Raw genomic sequence first — 19,393 nt, forward strand, 5'->3', positions numbered from 1 at the left:
ATGCCATGAGTGACAAATTCTTCATGTGTATCCATCCACTTTTGTAGCATACAAATCCTACTTTAACCAACCCCATAAACAGAAGTGTAATAGGGTTAGGTCGGGTGATCTGGCAGATCAGTTAATGGGTCTGTCAAAGCCCACTCCCCATTGAGGGAATGTATTATTCAGATACTGCGATACTTGTCAGGTACAGTGAATAGGTGAGCCATCAAGATACAAGTACCTTTTCCATTGTTGCTCTAATGTCATGTCTTCCAAAAATGCAGGTGGGTCTCCTGCCAGGAAATGTCTTATGCTGTGGCTGTCATGCAATTTGGCAGGAAAAAGGTCCTGTCACCAGGTCATCAGTCATGCCACACAAAGTGTTCACTGAGAACCTAACTTGGTATCTTGTTTCTCTAGTATCATGTGGGTTCCCCATCATCCATGTATGAGAATTGTGGGTGTTCATGATACCATTGCATGTAAATGTAGCCTCATCTTTAAATGGAATGTACTGCACAACATCTCTGTGTACAGCCAACCATTCACAGAATTGTTGTCTGCTTACTGAGTCACGTGGATGCAAATGTTGCATGGGTTGTACATGGAGCGGGTACAAGCCTTTGGAATGTAATGTACACCACGCTTGTATTTGTAGAATATCAAACTGATAGCCAATGCGTCATGTACTGATGATGGACTCCAGTGTACCATTGCAATAATGTCTTCCCTTTCCTCAGTTGACTGGGTAGCCTCATGTTCTGATGTTACATGCATACTGGGTAGTGTTATAGATTCATGTAATGTTTGAAAAATCCTGGGAAATACCCTGACACAGGGGTTCGTCGATCAGGGAAACGTCTCTAGTAGTCTGTCACAGCTTCATGGGCACTGCCATGAAAGTACCCGTACACAATGGACTTTGCTCAATTAAATGCCACCCAAGCAAACCATGCACACGGCCTCATGACTGCTCACTGATCCAGCCCACAATTGCACACTGGGTAAGCTTGCAGCTGTTGCCTCAGTGTGACATCACAGTGCTCCCATCTGTTGTAGGACCTCCACACCTCTTGTAGGATGGATCAGTTATCTGACCCACCATGATTCTGTCCGCCACAGCACCTACACAGCATTTTGGTAAGTAATATTCACGCTTGTCTTTATAATAATTCATGGATATTGTACTCTCCAATCCACTCCAGTTGAGTAATGATCGAAAACTGGACACATCTTCATAGGACTTTTGTGGTTTATTTTCACATATAGAATCACCTCAAAAATTATGTGACATTCTTCCTGAACCACCCTGTATAGTACATACAAAACTTTGTGAGTGGGCAGTGTTTATTCTAATTAGCTATAGAGTTATACATTTGGGCAGTTAAAAATGTTTCAAATTGCATTTACAATCTTTCTTCTCAGGGTATAAATATGAAGAAGATGAGTTATCCCCTATTTTCAAAAAGCCCAGACTGCTTGCTCAGTGTATAAGGAAATTCGAAACAGATACTGGTGATCAGGATTTTGACACGCCAGTGAAGAGGAAGAAAGGTAATAATATGAAATGATAGAAGGTAATGTATGTAGACTCTCTATTTAGTATCCAATTTTTATGTTACGTACTATAATTGGTTATTTTATCTAAGGGCACACATGCTAGTTATGAGGTAATGTAGGCACTGGATCCACAAGGAACAGAAATGTGCAAATAACAAGAAAATAATTTTTACCAATGGATTCCCAACTACAGGTTTCAATAATACACATATTGTGCCAACCCACCATCACTCTGTTTGACACCTTGTCCCACATAGTTACAGACTTACCAAGAGTCATCAGTGTGAATCAAGAAAGACTTGACAGTTTACTGTGTGCAGGCAGCCAGCGACATAGCTGTTGAGACATTCTGCATTCAGTATTCCCAAGAAGGTGGCTGCTATGGGTTTCCACACAAGTTATTGCGTGTATGTCTTTAACCCATACAGTACCATATTCATCAGCTGCTGTAAATGCTGCAGAACGACAGATATCCAAACATGTAGTAGCCTTACTTTCAAACTTGCTTTATTAAATTGTTCCATTTGTAGTTACAGTTTATCTGTACCAGAGGCAAACAGTACAATATCATCAGTGAAATGAAGATGTTTCACATATGTTCCATGAGGTATTCTTTCTTTTTTTTTCTCAGTGTAAGGATCCAAAAACTTCCACGTGGTCTACTGAGAGCTGGTGTGCTAATAGGATATATTCCTGCCTGACTCTTCTTTCACTTCTGAATTTTTCACTGCCTCGATGAAGTCTAGAGGAAGCTGAAGCATTGACATGAATATTCTTTAGTACAGTTACATCTGTTGAATCATGCCTTTTTTCTCAAGAGCTCTTAGTACTGATTTTGTTCAAATTAAGTCAGAAGTTTTCTTAAAATCTATGAGTCCCAGATAGAATGGTAATTAACAATCATTGCTCAGTACCATAATTTTGTACATTTTTGCTGGTTGCCCAGTATGCTGTATCTGCCTCTAAAGCCAGTTTGTTCCTTTGTCTGATCAACACCTAATATTTTTTCTATGTGGTTCCTTGTAACATTTTTTTTTACTTGATGGGTTTTTGTTGTAGATAGAGGATTCCCTGTTTGTATAAAACATACTAGGACATCTTGCCGTGCCATTTCAGGGTAAAACCTCGAGCCTTAGATGATTGCCTCCATCATCTTTGTCAGGAGCAAATGACTGTTTAGGCTGTTGCTGTGGTGGCCTTACATAGCCCATAGACGACGTCTGATTGATCGGTAGCTATGTAATGCTGTCACAGATGGTGTCAGTTTCTGTTCTGGTGGTGCCACTGCTTCCATAAATATCTCTGCTTCTTCTCTGCACCGAGATCTCACGTACATGCACTGCTTAAATTATATCCACTGTCACAATTGAAGTTCTTCTTGCACATTCTTACTTCTGGAGCCTTCCTTAATTACACAATTCCAGTATGTAGAAACCCAGAACAAAACATTTGTTTCCTCAAATGATATTTTGTTTGCAAGGCTGTGTTCAGCAACTGCAGATTTCTCCAGTTCTTGATTTTTAATATGCCACTGATGTTCTGCACAGCATTCGGAAACGGTACAGATGCTTCCGTACTCACAAAGGATGTTATAAATTCCAGGGATCCTGAGGCCACGACTGTCCTTAACAAGGCATAGCCTCAACTTTATCTTCATAGAAGGTCAGAAAATAGATCTTGTGACTACTCTTCCCAGGTCTCTGCATATTTTGCTGGATGCAATATCACAGAAAGAAAGCAATACAGTCAATGGCTCATCCTGTGAATGTTCAACATTTTCACATTTCCTTTCCTTGGACAATGCTGACTTCATATCACATGAACCACAGCTGTTCTTTCATTACACGTATTTCAGATGATTGATTTCAAAATCCAAATGGTCCTTGTCAGAAACAGTGTTTGGTTTGTGAACCAGTTTATTGAAAACTGCTCTCTGCTGGACTGGTTGACGAAAACTCTGTGCGCTAAGATACAAATTGGTGTGTGTTAGCTTGCAGTATACAGAGTGGCTGAGACGTCCAACCAACATTAATTGTCTTTCACTTTCTCGCCAGCGAACTTGATGTTTGAGTGCATGCTGTTCATGCCTTCAAGGAAGAGCTCGGGAGCTTCTGTGCCATGCGGTCAGACCATAATTCTGTCATCAACATAAAGACAAAATGAAGATGGATGAAGAGGAGCCAAATTTAATGCACATTGCTCAAAATGTTCCATAAAAAGGTCGGCCACTGCTGGAGACATTTCATAAAATTTACTGCCACACAAAAAGTAGTTGGTCATCATAACATGTCAGAACAACTTTACTGTTTCAGGAAGAAAATGCTCTTTCAGCAGTTTCAGTGCATTCCTCACAAGAATTTTTACAATATATTAATTTTCTCAGTGAACATCTGCAAGTTTTTGATGTGATGTTCGCAGCAGGCTACTATCAGAATCATTAACTTAATTAGATATTTGGCTAGCCTGTAGGTAGGAGAACCAATAATGCTAATAGTTGATCTGAATGGAATACCTTCCTTGTAGACTTTAGGTAATTCATAAAGCTTGGGAGGTGTAGAAGTTCGAGATCTTAAAATTTTTCATGACATCTTCTGGTAGACTAGAATAATTCAGAAGCTCATCTACATCTACGTGATTACTCTGCTATTCACAGTAAAGTGCCTGGCAGAGGGTTCAGTGAACCACCTTCAAGTTGTCTATCATTCCACTCTCGAACGGCGCGGGGGAAAAATGAGCTCTTAAATTTTTCTGTGCGAGCCCAGATTTCTCTTATTTTATTGTGATGATCATTTCTCCCAATGTAGGTGGGTGCCAACAGAATGTTTTCGCAATCGGAGGAGAAAACTGGTGACTGAAATTTCATGAGAAGATCCCATCGCAACGAAAAACATCTTTGTTTTAATGATTGCCACTCGTTTTAATGATTGCCACTCCAATTCATGTATCATGTCTGTGGCACTATCTCCCCTACTTTGCGATAATACGAAATGAGCTGCCCTTCTTTGTACTTTTTCGATGTCATCCGTCAGCCCCATCTGATGCGGATCCCACACCACACAGCAATACTCCAGAATAGGGCGGACAAGCATGGTGCAAGCAGTCTCTTTAGTATACCTGTTGTACCTTCTAAGTCTTCTGCCAGTGAATCACAGTCTTTGGTTGACTCTACCCACAACATTATTTATGTGATCATTCCAATTTAAGGTTTTTGTAATTTTAATCTCGAAGTGTTTAGTTGAATTTACAGCTTTCGTGAAATCGAACGTGAGCGGATTTCTTTTAGTACCCATGTGAATAACTTCACAATTTTCTTTCTTCAGGGTCAATTGCCGCTTTTCACATCATACAGAGATATTATCTAAATCATTTTGCAATTCATTTTGGTCATCAGATGACTTTACAAGATGGTAAATACAAGATGGTAAATGACAGCATCTTCTGCAAACAATCTGAGATGGCTACTGAGATTGTCTTGTAAGTCGTTAATATCGATCAGGAACAATAGAAGACCTACAACACTTCCTTGGGGAACACCGGATATTATTTCTGTTTTACTCGATGACTTTCCATCTATTACTACGAACTGTGACCTTTCTGACAGGAAATCATGAATCCAGTCACACAACTGAGGCGATATTCCATAGGCACACTGTTTTTCAGCTGTATGACAGAGTTGAGTTCCATTTTAGGCAATTGTACATGCTATCCTTCAACAACAAAGCCATTTTGCTGACCATGGAAATGCCGCAGTTGTTCTTAAAGCTACTGAACATCACAGCAAAGTGGCATCATTGTTTGAAGATAGCATATACAAATCCCTAAAATGGGATGAAACTCTGTCACATGTCAGAAAAATGGTGGAGCTTCTGAAGAATTCTGGTTCTAACAACCCTACCACAACAAAGGTCAAAATTTAATAATGATTGTGGTGTTGCTCACGCTGCTAAATACTGCATTTTCGGGCAACAACAAAGTTATTATGTGGCAGGTGTCATTAGAACACAGTTAATAAAGTCGTTTCATGTAATAATGAATAAACTAGGCACTCATCTTTTCGTGTTTCCCATGCTGGTCTCGTTGTAAAATCATGGCTCAATCGTCGAAAATCTAGGTGGTGATGATTCCAAGCTCGGATGCAAAGAGGCCTAGGTTTTATTCTGCTATATTCAAAAGTTTTATAAATGTGTTTCACAAACCATTCTTGAAGATTAAACCTTAGAAAGTCAGCACAATGGTGATGTAAAAAAATAATCAGCACTCCGAATTTAAGTTACACTTCCTTTTTATTGCTTTTGTTGCAATATCACGAAACACACAAAACATCACTTCACAATACAAAACATACTTGAAAACATCTTCCTCACTGTTAAAGTTCACATTTTATAAACTGGCTACAATATGCGTCTTTCCAACGTGACGTCCAACACTTGACTTTTTCAAGGTCCGACTCTCTAACTACTTACTAATTGCTTATGCGCCCAAAAATCAGAGTTACAAGTACGACAAAGATCATAGTGACAAAAGAAAGAATACACATAAGAATAATATCATTGCAATATAAACATATTGATGTATCAAAGTACCTCTTCATTAATGAAATCAAATCTGAATGATGTCTCAGAAATATGTTAACTGTTCTACAGAAACACAGTAGAATATTGCTGGTATCGAGAGGTTCAGTTGAGGTGCCATAATGGTTACATAATTCAAGTACCATTACATGGGCTGCCAGAGGATATCTTGAAGAATCTTTAGAGTTCGAGTTCCTTGAGCTCCCAGGTTATATGGATTGGGATGAAGTGCATTGCTTGATTGAGCTATGTGTTATTTACTTTAGTGTGAGCACTGTTTAGTCAGGTGGAACAGTGGTATTCTGTGACTGAGTATGAAAGAGCTAGAGCTGATGATCCGAGGACTGTTCTAGTGGTACCCTAGGCGGTTCCTGTTAACTTCTGGATTATGCTGTTCCATGTTTTGATTTTAGTTGTCCCATTCCAAATGTGCATTTTGTATATCAAAGACCTGTCTAGGGTCAGATCTAGATATTTTGGAGTGTTGCACTGTTGGTGAGTCTGACCTCTAAATGTGATGTTGGATTTTTAGTTTGCTTGTTTATTCTGTAGGAGGATTTTGTTGGAGAGAGTTCTGTTTGAAGTAGTCATCCAGCATCTTCAGGTCTGATATTAGTGTTGCTTCAGCTTCCCTAAACCTTTGATCCTGAGCGATCAGAGCAATGTTATCAGAGTAAATGAATTCCCTGGACTTTGTTTCTGGAAGGTCGTATATTTATAAATTAAAAGAAGTGGCGCCAAAACAGAAGTTTATGGAATACCATCATTTATTATGTGATCTCTGCTGTTGAAGTTCGGTGAGAACTCCTGGAAGTATCTGTTGTTCACTATGTTTCCAGTTAGAGTGATTAGTTTCCGGCACGGAGTGACACTGATGAATTTGAGCTAGTGTGTATCGCACTAGATGGTATCATAGGCTGCAGTTACTTACTTACTCACTCACTTCCTTATTAAGAAGACCCCATGTTTACCTTCTGCTTCTCAAAGCCATTTTTGATATGAGTTGCTTTTGCTGGCACCTGTTTTTCACATCCTCTTCCTGGTCAAAACCCAACTTACTGTATGGGGATGTGTTTGTTGATGGCTGACAAAATTCTGTTATGAACGAGCCTCTCCAGGAACTTAAATGTGACATTAAGGAGGTCAGTGGGTGATCGTTTTCAACTTTTGGTGGATCTTTATTTGGTTTTAGTACAGCAATGATTTTAGTTTTCTTCTGAGTCTAAGATGTGTGACAGAAGGTGTTCATCTTCTTGACACTAGCAGGACCACAATATAATAGAAACTCAGGATAAATACTATCAACATCTGCTGCCTTTGAGGTTTCATGTGCTTTATGAATTCTATTTTCTCGTCCAGTTGAAATGGAATGGAAAAATCAGATGTTTGTGAACCCAAATGATCTTTACTTTTAAGAGATGTCTAACTTCTCTTTGGGTGAGTTTATCTCTTGTTGACTTAGAGGTGTAGATCATATAATTGGGCATATCATCCAGATGTATGTTACATTTCTGTCGGGTGTTGTTGCCTGCTGTCTCCAGCTTTCTGATTAAGGACAAGACCGTCCTGCTGGAATATAGTCCAAGGAAGCTAAGGTTTCTTTCCATCTGTTTTGTATGCTCTCATTTAGTGATTGTAGAAAGGTGGAGGCAGTAGCAGGATCACCACTGTCATCGAGGTCCTGGAGAAGCCCTTGCCTGTCTTCATTCCAGCCAGGAATGCATTCTTTGCAGTCATGCCTTGGTATGCTTTGTTTTGCTGCACCTTTCAGCACACCAGTGAATCTGTTGTGGTTGTTAAAGATGGGTTTTTCCACCGTATGTGTGGAGTCTGTTTGGAAAATTCAGACCAGTTGACTTTCTTAAAAGTTCCATCCCGATTTTAGGTAGGAATGGATGATGGTTATGAGCAATCCTGTATGGAGCATTATTGGATTATTCTGAATGGTGGGACAGGACTCTGTGGCACACCTAGTTGGGCATGTTTGGAGACTGTATGATAAGCATATGTTAGGTGTGTGTGCCTTTGTTCCATCGGCCAGAGAAGAAGGTTGCCTAGCCTGTGGGATTGTATATAAGTTTTAGATTTTCTGCTTTCATCCAGTCGACAGGTTTTTGTTCACTTTTGTCACATTCTTGATGTCCCCAGAGCATATGATAGCTGTTGAGGTCATCAACGATGATGCTTGAATGTTGTGGTGAGGGCAGAGGTGGAGAAGGCCAGTTGCATCATGATACTTCATACATGTTGACTATCAAGTTCCCCACTTTAACTGCTGCTGTGAAGTTGATGATAGGACTTGTTAGTTATTAATATTGTTTTGTGCATCAGTTGCCAATCGATAATTTAGTTACCCAGATTAAAGCCCGAAAATGTCCTTCTGCTGTGAAGTTGTATATCATCTTCTATGTGGGTTTCTTGGAGTCAATTAGATGTTCTTTCAGAGTCCTGGATAAACATTCACTCTTTGCTTTCCTTATGTTTTCTATGTTTAGTTGCTAAATTGATATTGAAGTCCAATGTAACAAACTTGAGGGTCCTGAGAAGAGCCTGTTCGAATGTATTTCCTCAGAGACTCTGACCGAGAGGACGTTTAAGAGTGTTCAGTCTCGTCTTAATAGTTGTTTCTCGCTTAGCACCACCCTGGGAGCATGTGCAGGATAGTAGAGAGGTAATACCTGCAGATGTGAGCAACAGTGGTCAACTGAGATATGAAATGCAATGATCACATTGACTCAGTAGTGGACAAAACAGGTGGCTGTGATTCATTGGTAGCATAATGGGAAAATGCAATCAGTGACAGAGGAGATAACTTACAATTCACCTGTGTTAATCTTTCTATGATGTTGCTGAAGTATGTGGGGCCCGTACTATAGGATTAACAGGATTTTGAATGCATGTGAAGAGGAGCATTACATGCATTGAAAGCTTAGTTGACTCAAGGGAGAACATTACAGAGATACTGAAAAACCTGAAGTGGCAGACACTTGGAGGAGGAGAGTATGTTGCGTAAGTCTGCATACAAAGTTTCAATAACTAGCACTAAATAAGCAATCTTGGAATATACGACATCTTATATATTGCTACCTTAGGGTCTGTGAAGGCAAGATTAGTACAATTACAGTGCACAGAGAGATGTTCAAGCATTCGTTTGTCTAACTGCTTGTCTACATTTCACTTCCGTACAAGGCTACAGTCCAGACAAATACCTTCAGAAAAGACTTCCTAAACCACAGATTCATATTAGAAGTTAACAAATTCCCCTTTTCAGAAATGCTTTCGTTCTATTGCTTATCTGCATTCTACACTCTCTCTGCCTCATCCATAATCTGTTACTTCCTGCCCAAACAGCAGAACTCATCTACTATTTTTAGTTTCACATTTTCTAATATAATTCCCTCAGGACCACCTGATTGAATTTGAGTGCACTCAATATCCATTGTTTTACTTTTGTTGATGTTCATCTAATAATCTATTTTCAGGACACTATCCATTCCAAGCAACTTTTCTTCCAATTTCTTTGCTGTCTCTAACAGAATTACATTGAAGCGCCAAAGAAACTGGTATAGGCACGCATATTCAAATATGGAGATACACAAACAGGCGGAATATGGTGCTGCAGTTGGCAATGCATATATAAGACAAAAAGTGTCTGGCACAGTTGTTAGATAAGTTACTGCTGCTACAATGGCAGCTTATCAGGATATAAGTGAGTTTGAATGAGGTCTTATTGTTGGTGCACGAGTGATGAGACACACCATTTCTGAGACAGTGATGAAGCGGGAATTTTCCTATACGACCATTTCACGAGTGTACCATGAATATCAGGAATCTGATAAAACACCAAATCTCCGACATCGCAGTGGCCGGAAAAAGATCCTGCAAGAACGGGACCAACGACAACAGAAGAGAATCGTCCAGCGTGACAGAAGTGCAACCCTTCCTCAAATTACTGCAGATTTCAATGCTGGGCTATCAACAACTGTCAGTGTACAAATCATTCAATGAAAAATCATTGATATGGGCTTTCGGAGCCGAAGGCCCACTCATGTAGCCTTGATGACTGCATGACACAAAGCTTCACTCCTCGTCTGGGCCCGTCAACACCGACATTTGACTGTTGATGACTGGAAACATGTTGCCTGGTCAGAAAAGTCTTGTTTCAAATTTTATCGAGCAGATGGACGTGTATGGGTATGGAGACAAACTCATGAATCCATGGACCCTTCATGCCAGCAGGGGACTGTTCAAGCTGGTGGAGGCTCTGTAATTGTGTGGAGCATGTGCAGTTGGAGTGATGTGGGACCCCTGGTACATGTAGATATGACTATGACAGATGACATGTTCATAAACATTATTGAGCATATCTTGGATGCCTTACAACATTTTATTCAGAAGAGATCTCCACTCTTCATACTCTAATGGATTTATGGAAAATGTAGGATTCATGCCCTGCAGGATTCATGGTGTCTATTCCCTCCAGCACTAGTTCAGATATTAGTCGAGCCCATGCCACATTGTGTTGCGGCACTTCTGCGTTCTCGTGGGGGCCCTACATGATATTAGGTAGGTGTACCAGTTTCTTTGGCTCTTCACTGTGTAATGTAATGGGCAAACCATAAAGTTTTTATTTCTTCTCCTTTAACTATAATTCCTTTTCCAAATTTCTCCTAGATTTCCTTTACTGCTTGAGTAATGTAGGGATTCAATAACAGTGGGGATAGGCTACATTTCTCTGGAAGCAAAACTGTTCTTCCCCGAAGTTGTCTTTTACCAGAGTTTCCATTCTTATGTAAATTGTTGTTTAAATATTTGGCACCATGACTTAAAATCACTAAGTGTGTTGATGACTTCTGTCTAGTCACTTGTTGACCAGTCTGGTGGGAGTAGAAGACAGCAAATGGAAAGCTGGAGTTTTAAATTTCACATTTAAGAAATAATTCACACAGGATGATTGTACAAACATACTGTCATTTGACTGACACACAGAATCCCACATGGAGGAAATAGGCATATGTGCCATAGAGAAGCAGCTGAAAGAGTTCAGAGCAAATAAGTCTTCAGGTCCACATGGAATCCAGATCTGGTTTTGCAGAGAGTACACTGCAGCATTGGCTCCTTACTTGGCTCGCATTTATCGCAACTCTCTCACCCACCATATAATCCCAAGCGTCTGGAAAAAAGCGCAGATGATTCCTGGATAGACGTACGGATCCCCATAATTATAGACCAATATCCTTGACATCTGTTTGGTGCAGAATTCTTGAACACATTCTGAGTTGAAATGTAATAAATTTCCGTGAGACAGAAAAACTACTGTCCACAAATGAGCAGAACTTAAGAAACATCACTCGTGCGAAACTCAGCTTGCCCCGATTCTCACATGATATCCTGCAAACCATGGATGAAGGGCAGCAGGCAGATTTCATATTTCCAGATTTTTGAAAAGCATTTGAAATGGTGCCCTGCAGACTGTCAATGAAGGTACAGGCATACATAGATTCCTAGATATGTGAGTCGCTTGAAGGTTTCTTAAGGAACAGGACCCAGTACATTGTTGTTGACAGACAGTGTTCAACGGAGACAAGGATGTCATCAGGAGTGCCCCAGGTAAGTGTGATAGGACTACTCTAACATGTATGGGGAAGTCTCATAACTGAGTGACTGTAGGAGTATACAGGATGGGTTTGACAGAATTTCTAGTTGGTATAATGAATGGCAGATTGCTCTAAATATACATAAATATAAGTTAAACAACAGGAATCCTAAGTTGGATATTGTGAAGGATAGATTGCTGTTCACCATGTTGCAGACAGGCACAACAAAAAGAATGTCACACATAGGAACCTTTGGCCAAATCCTTCTTCAGCAGAGCAGACACTCACACAAGCAAGCACACCTCACACAAACATGACCAGGACCACTTCCAGCTCCAACTGGATCCATATACGTGTGAAAAACAATCTCCTAACTTTTGAATACAACATTAGTAGGATACTACTTGACACAGGCACATCAGTTAAATATCTAGGCGTAACATAGCAAAGCAATATGGAATGGAATGAGCATGTCACATTGATAGTAGGGAAGGTGAATGCTCAATTTCTATGTAATGGGAGAATTTTGGGAAAGTGTTGCTCATCTATAAAGGAGACAGCATATGGAGTGCTAGTGTGACACATTGATGAGTACTGTTTGAGTGTTTGGGATTCCCACTAAATGGGTCTAAAGGAAGACATCAAAGCGGATTAGAGGTGGGCTGCTAGATTTGTTACCAGTAGGTTTGATAATTGCATAAGTATTACAGAGATGCTTCTGGAACTCAAATGGGAATCCCTGGAGGAAAGACAATGTTTTTTTCATGAGGCACCATTGTGGAAATTTAGAGAACTGGCATTTGAAGACAACTGCAGAATGACTGTACTGGCATCAATCTACATTTTACATAAGGACCACAAAAATAAGTGAGAAACTGGGATTTGTACAGAGGCTTTTAGACTGTCATTCTTCCCTTGTTCTATTTGCAAGTGGGACATGAAAGAAAATACTTGTAGTAGCATATGGCACCCTCCACTGTGCACAATATGGTTTCTTGTGGAGTATGTATGTAGATGTAAGTGCAGATGTATTAAACTGATGATTTGATAGTATTCACACCTGCGAGTACCTCTCTTCTCTGGAACTGGAATTACTGTGTTCTTCCTGATGTTGAGGATATTTTGCCTGTCTCATATCTCTTGCGCACCAGGTGGATGGATAATTTTGTCATGGTTGGCTCTCCCAAGGCTCTCCCATTTCATCTTCACCTATTTCCTCTTCTCTTTCTTCAAAATTATCCTAAAGTTTGTTTCCATTAGGTAGATTCTCTGTATACTCCTGCCACCTTTCAGCTTTCCCTTCTTTGCTTAGTTCGGGCTTGCCAACTGCATTCTTGATATTCATGCAGTTACTTGTCTTTCTTGAAAGGTCTCTATAATTTTCCTATTGGCAGCATCTATCTTTCCTCTAGCTATGCATGCCTCAGTGTTCTTGCATTTGTCCTCGGACTGTTCCTGTTTAGCCACTCTGCACTTTCTCTCTCTCTCATATTTTAGTCATCTGCATTCGCTTTTGGTTGCTTCATTTGCTACATTTTTTACTTTCTTCTTTTGCCAATTAAATTCAGTATCTCCCCTGTTATTCAGCATTTGTACTAAGTCGTGCCTTTTTACCCATGTGATCCTCTGCAGCCTTCACTATTTAATTTCTCAAAGCTACCCTTTCATCTTCTGTTGTATTTGTTTCAACCTTTTCAGTCCAACATTGCGTGATATTCTCTCTAAAACTTTCAATCTTCAGCTTTGAACAGTAAATTAATGCCCAAGTTCACATCTACCCCTGGAAATGGCTTATAGTTTAAAATCTAGTTTCTGAATCTCTGTCTAAGCATTTTATGATCAATCTGAAACTTTTCCCTTGAGGTCTCTTTCTTGTATACAGTCTTCTTTTGTGATTTTTGAACCAAGTGTTAGCAGTGGTTGAGTTATGCTCTGTGCAGAATTGTATCAGGTGGCTTTCTCATTCATGCTTTTCTCCTTTCCTTTCTCCTACTATTTTTATTTTCTTCCTTTTCCTACTATGAAATTCTGGTCACTCCTCACAAATTTTTGTCTCCCTTAACTATCTGAACAATTTCCTTTATCTCATCACACATTGTTTCAGTCTCATCACTGTCTGCGGTGCTAGTTGGCATATAAACTAGTTGTTGTTGTTGTGGTCTTCAGTCCTGAGACTGGTTTGATGCAGCTCTCCATGCTACTCTATCCTGTGCAAGCTTCTTCATCTCCCAGTACCTACTGCAGCATACATCCTTCTGAATCTGCTTAGTGTACTCATCTCATGGTCTCCATCTACGATTTTTACCCTCCACACTGCCCTCCAGTACTAAATAGGTGATCCCTTGATGCCTCAGAACATGTCCTACCAACCGATCCCTTCTTCTAGTCAAGTTGTGCCACAAACTCCTCTTCTCCCCAATTCTATTCAATACCTCCTCATTAGTTATGTGATCTACCCATCTAATCTTCAGCATTCTTCTGTAGCACCACATTTCAAAAGCTTCTATTCTCTTTTTGTCTAAACTATTTATCGTCCATGTTTCATTTCCATACATGGCTACACTCCATACAAATACTTTCAGAAACGGCTTCCTAACACTTAAAACTATACTCGATGTTAACAAAATTCTCTTCTTCAGAAACGCTTTCCTTGCCATTGCCAGTCTACATTTTATATCTTCTCTACTTCGACCATCATCAGTTATTTTGCTCCCCTAATAGCAAAACTCCTTTACTACTTTAAGTGTCTCATTTCCTAATAAACTAGTACTACTGTGTAATGTAATATTAATAGGATATTACATTATACTTCTTAACAACACAGGCAGTGCAATAGTATATTTATCCGCCGATATCAGGCAGCGACTTTCAATGAAAATGTGTCGTCCGCCTCCCCCAATACTGGAATTACATAATGTGTACAAGTGCACGTTTGACACATGAATGACGACATATGGAATTTTGGGTCTTGCTATGGTTCGTGCACAGATAGCCAATGGTTTTAGGATTACCACTTGTGTAAAGCATGAAATCTGCGTTTGAGTCCAGCACAAATTTTCATTATTGTCAGTCAGCTGATGATTGTCCATATTCGCAGCTGTGAATACATTTCATGTATTCCCGATGGCTGTAGTTGCCACAGTACCTGTTCCTTCAGACTACCTGCATGTCCGAAGGGACGTTGCATCGTACTTCTTAACAACATAGACACTAAAATATTGTGTTGTCCCTATGCCCAACAGATTTAAAGAGATATCTAGAAGAGTCTGTAGAGTAAATACCACATTTTATCCCCATTACACTCTTCTGTGCAACAGACACTTTATATTCAATAATGAGTTACCCAGAAAATGATAACATGAGACATTAATGAATGAAAATCGGAAAAGTAAGTCAACGTTTTGATATGTTCATTGCCAAAATCTGATATTAACCACAAAGCAAAAGTTACAGATGTTAGATGTTTAAGAACATTTACAACATTTGACTTTCATTTCAGGTTTGAATCAATGCAAACACCTAAGAATTTATATTATTGTGTTTCATTTTGATTTATTCTCATATGTTATTTCTAATGACATGCTCAGACCTCATGTTGTACAGAATTGCATGTATTGTGTTTCATCAAAGTTTAGTGACATTCCATGCAGTTAACCAGTTATTAATTTTTGAGGAAATTTTATTTATATTTGCAGGTGTTGAAGTTTCTCCATCAGGCTCGATCAAAATACTTGCACTATCAGCAGAGAGAAGTATTTCTGTTTATTGAGTATATGATGACAGGTCATTTATATTTAATAGGAACAATGGCAGACCCGATATTGCTCACTGTGGTCAACCTGTAGTGAATACTGCATTCACCATTATGAAGATACTGTTCTGTTGTTTAAACTTGCTGGGTTTCTTAATGTGACACTCTGCAGCCATTCAGTTAGATAGGATGAAAACCAGTTACAAGTGAGATCTCTGATACCATAATATTTGAGCTTTCAAACTGCACAGCCAAATACTGAAAATAGAGGAACAAAAAAAGAAAATGGTCTCCCAAAAGCAGATCCAATAATCTTCGTAGACTAGTTTTACCAAGTCATATATTAGAGGATAATGAAAATCATTAGGTCAGTACCAACTCAGCTAAAGTATATTAAAATCTTGTGTTGACTTGGTAGTGCCACCTTTGAGGTACCTTTGTAGTCAGTCAACAAGTCAAGTTTAATTTCCTGAAAGACTGAAGTATACACTATTATAAAGAAATGGCAATAAGAAACTGAGTTCCAATTATAGATTGATCTCCCTCCTTCCTGTGTCCTCAAAAATTTTAAGAAGCAATGTTTAACAGAATACTGAACCTTCTTTCTTATGATAGCCTGTTAACAGTTCAGTTTAGTTTCTGTAAAGGTTTATCTATGAAAAGGACATATATTATTTCACAAACTCATTTCTAATAGAACTAAACAATAAAAATGATCTGGCTGGCAATTTCTGTGATCTTCCTATGGCCCAGAAATGTGTAGCTCAATAAATTCTGCTGTTGTACCTAAAATGATAGGGCATAAAAAGTCTTCCCCTTGCGTAAATGGAATTATATTGTAACAGTAGAAAACAAAGGATCACATTAGAAAATATGACAGGAATAAGGTTAGAATCTGGGGAAACATTATGTTGTGCTACAAGGTTTGATGTTTGGTCCACTCCTGTTCTTGGTCCACATAAACAGTTTACCTGGGTCATTAGAGGACTCTTCAGGGAAGCCACACCATCAAGTCACATTAACGCCACACCATCAAGTCACATTAATGTGACCACTACCTATATTTGATATCAACATGCAATAACGAGTTACAGATGGCAGATGACAGCACTAGCAGTGGAGGGTATATAATGCGTGTTGAGAGATGCGAAAAACAATGCAGTCATTGTTGTGGAACGAGAGCGATTTATCTGACATCCAAAAGGGCATGATCATTGGCTTTCAGGCCAAGGGTGGAAGCATTTCTGAAATTCCTATTTTTCTAAACTGTTCATGTGCTGCTGTGGTTAGAGTGTACCGTGCATATCGAAATTGCAAAACTGGCAACAAGGCAACTGTAGGCCACCATGGGCCATAGATGACAGGGGTGAACACTGGTTTCAGAAATGTGTACAGATGAATGGACATGAAACAGTTGAGCTACTGACCGTCCAGATGAACCAAGGGCTTACCAACAGTGTCTCCTCAATGACTGTTCAGTAAATGGTGCTGCACAGCAGGCACCTGGTTCATGGATCCAGGATGACTGCTATTCATCAGTGATGAAAGCTCGAATTTACATGCCAATAGGGCAACTTAATGTCCACAGAGGGATAACAGGTGGCCTTTTTGGAGGAATCGTGTTTTATGCCCAGTTGGACAGATGGCTGTTAGCATGTATGGCCCAGCAACAATTGTTGGAAGGGTCAAGTCTGGAGGGAGAGTACTGTGGTGTGGAAAACGTTTTCATGCCATTGCCTGGGTGATCTTGTCATTCTGAAAGGCACAGTGGATCAACACAAGTATGTGTCTATCCTTTGGGACAATGTCCACCCCTAGATGCAGTTTGTTTTTCCTCACCTTGATGGCATCTGCCAGCAGGACAAAAGCAACATGTCAGACAGATTGTATGGCTTAAAGAGTACCACTGGATTTAAACCCAGTTGAGAATCCGTTGGACCAGCTAGATTGGGTTGTTCGTGCTGTGGATCCTCATCAGGGAAATCTAGCACAACTGGCCAGGCACTGGGGTTGGCACAGCTCTACATCCCTGCTGGTACCTTCCAGAATATCACAGACTCTCTTCCTGCACACCCTCATTGCAAAAGGTGGTTATTAAGGCTTTCAACAGGTGCTCACATTAATGTGACTGGACCAGTATAACATCTGCTTATAGTACATGTGTATTGATAAAGGGCCAAATCACCACCATACCAGACATAGCTAGCAGAATAATGGAACACGCTTCTAACTGCTTCACAGCCAACTGCTTAACCTTTATTCGTTAAAGAAAACCTCATATTATGCAATAAAAATGACTTACAAGTATCAGAAGCAGAGAACAATCATCATAAATTTGATAAGGCTCCACGTGTGACGTTCCTCGGCGTTGGGTGGATAATAAACCGAGGTGGCACCAGTATATAAACAAACTAGTGAAAAGCTCAGTTCTCCTTCCTTTGCACTAAGACTATCTCTCAGTGTGTTGACCTGCAAACAGGATTGCTGTAGTAGTCAATTTTGTTCCGTGACATAACCTTCTGGAGATTTCTAGCTACAGAATTGAGCAATAAGAATATTGTGTAATGTTGATAACCAAAAAATCTTGTGGAATGCTCATCAGGAATTTGGAGTTTCTTACATTTCAATACCAACAAATTTACTTCCTAATGTCATTGGTTGTTAATGAAAAGAGTAAAATTAGGATGAACTCAGCAGTTCACAACAAGAATACTAGAAATAGAAATAATATACTCTTACGGTATACATCTGCATCAACATCTGCATTTACATACGAGGGCCATTCAGAAAGTAACCTCCGGTTGATTTAAAAAAATACACCAAGTTAAATAAAAATATTTTAATATATACATCTTACAACTACATCTTTGCACTATTTTTCTACATAGTCTCCATAGCGATTGAGGCACTTATCGTATCTCTTCACAAGCTTTGAAATTCCTTCTGCATAAAAATCACCCGCTTGTGCCTGGAGCCAGCCTGTGACCGCATCTTTGAGCTCTTCGTCGTCATCAAACCGCTGTGACCCGAGCCATTTCTTCAAATGCATGAAGAGGTGATAATCACTTGGCACCAGGTCTGGGCTGTAAGGTGGATGGTTGATAACGTCCCACTTGAAGGACTCAAGAAGGGCCGTTGTTCTGCGAGCAGAGTGAGGACGGGCGTTATCGTGCAAAAAAACGATACCGGAAGTCAGCATACCACGGCGTTTGTTCTGTATAGCCCGTCGTAACTTTTTTATTGTTTCACAGTACACGTCTTGATTAATGGTCGTACCACGTTCCATGAATTCAACCAACAACACCCCTTTGGCATCCCAAAACACCGTTGCCATCAGTTTTCTGGCAGAAAAATCTTGCGAGGCTTTTCTTGGTTTGGTAGGCGAATTTGAATGTGCCCACATCTTTGATTGTTCTTTTGTCTCAGGGTTCACGTACTTAATCCAGGTTTCGTCACCGGTCACGATTCTGTTTAACAATGGTTCTCCTTCGTCCTCATAACGTGACAGAAAGTCTAATGCAGAGGCCATTCTTTGAGTTTTGTGGTGGTCGGTAAGAATTTTGGGCACCCATCGTGCACAGAACTTACGGTAACCCAATCTTGCTGTCACTATCTCGTACAAGAGAGTCTTAGAAATCTGTGGAAAACCAGTAGACAACTCCGACATTGAGAAACGTCGATTTTCTCGAACTTTTGCATCAACTGTCTGAACGAGTTCGTCAGTCACCAATGATGGTCTACCACTCCTCTCTTCATCATGAACGTTTTCTCGTCCACTTTTAAATAAACGTACCCATTCATGGACAACTCCTTCACTCATAACTCTTGGTCCGTACACGGCACAAAGCTCACGATGAATAGCTGCTGCAGAATATCCTTTGGCTGTAAAAAACCTTATGACAGCACGCACTTCACATTTGGCGGGGTTT

At 39.9% G+C, this 19,393-nt stretch overlaps 1 protein-coding gene across 9 annotated transcripts in view; it reads left to right on the top strand.

The window, feature by feature from the left end:
* Nucleotides 1-19,393, top strand: part of LOC126200408 (uncharacterized) — a 209,482-nt gene that overhangs the window by 81,858 nt on the left and 108,231 nt on the right. For all 9 annotated transcript variants that reach the window (XM_049936705.1, XM_049936706.1, XM_049936709.1 and 6 more), the window contains one exon: nucleotides 1,411-1,539. In XM_049936705.1, coding sequence (XP_049792662.1) covers nucleotides 1,411-1,539 — 129 coding nt within the window. The remainder of the gene's footprint in view (nucleotides 1-1,410; nucleotides 1,540-19,393) is intronic.

This window comes from Schistocerca nitens, chromosome 1 (assembly GCF_023898315.1).
Source record: "Schistocerca nitens isolate TAMUIC-IGC-003100 chromosome 1, iqSchNite1.1, whole genome shotgun sequence".
Classification (NCBI taxonomy): Eukaryota; Metazoa; Arthropoda; class Insecta; order Orthoptera; family Acrididae; genus Schistocerca; species Schistocerca nitens.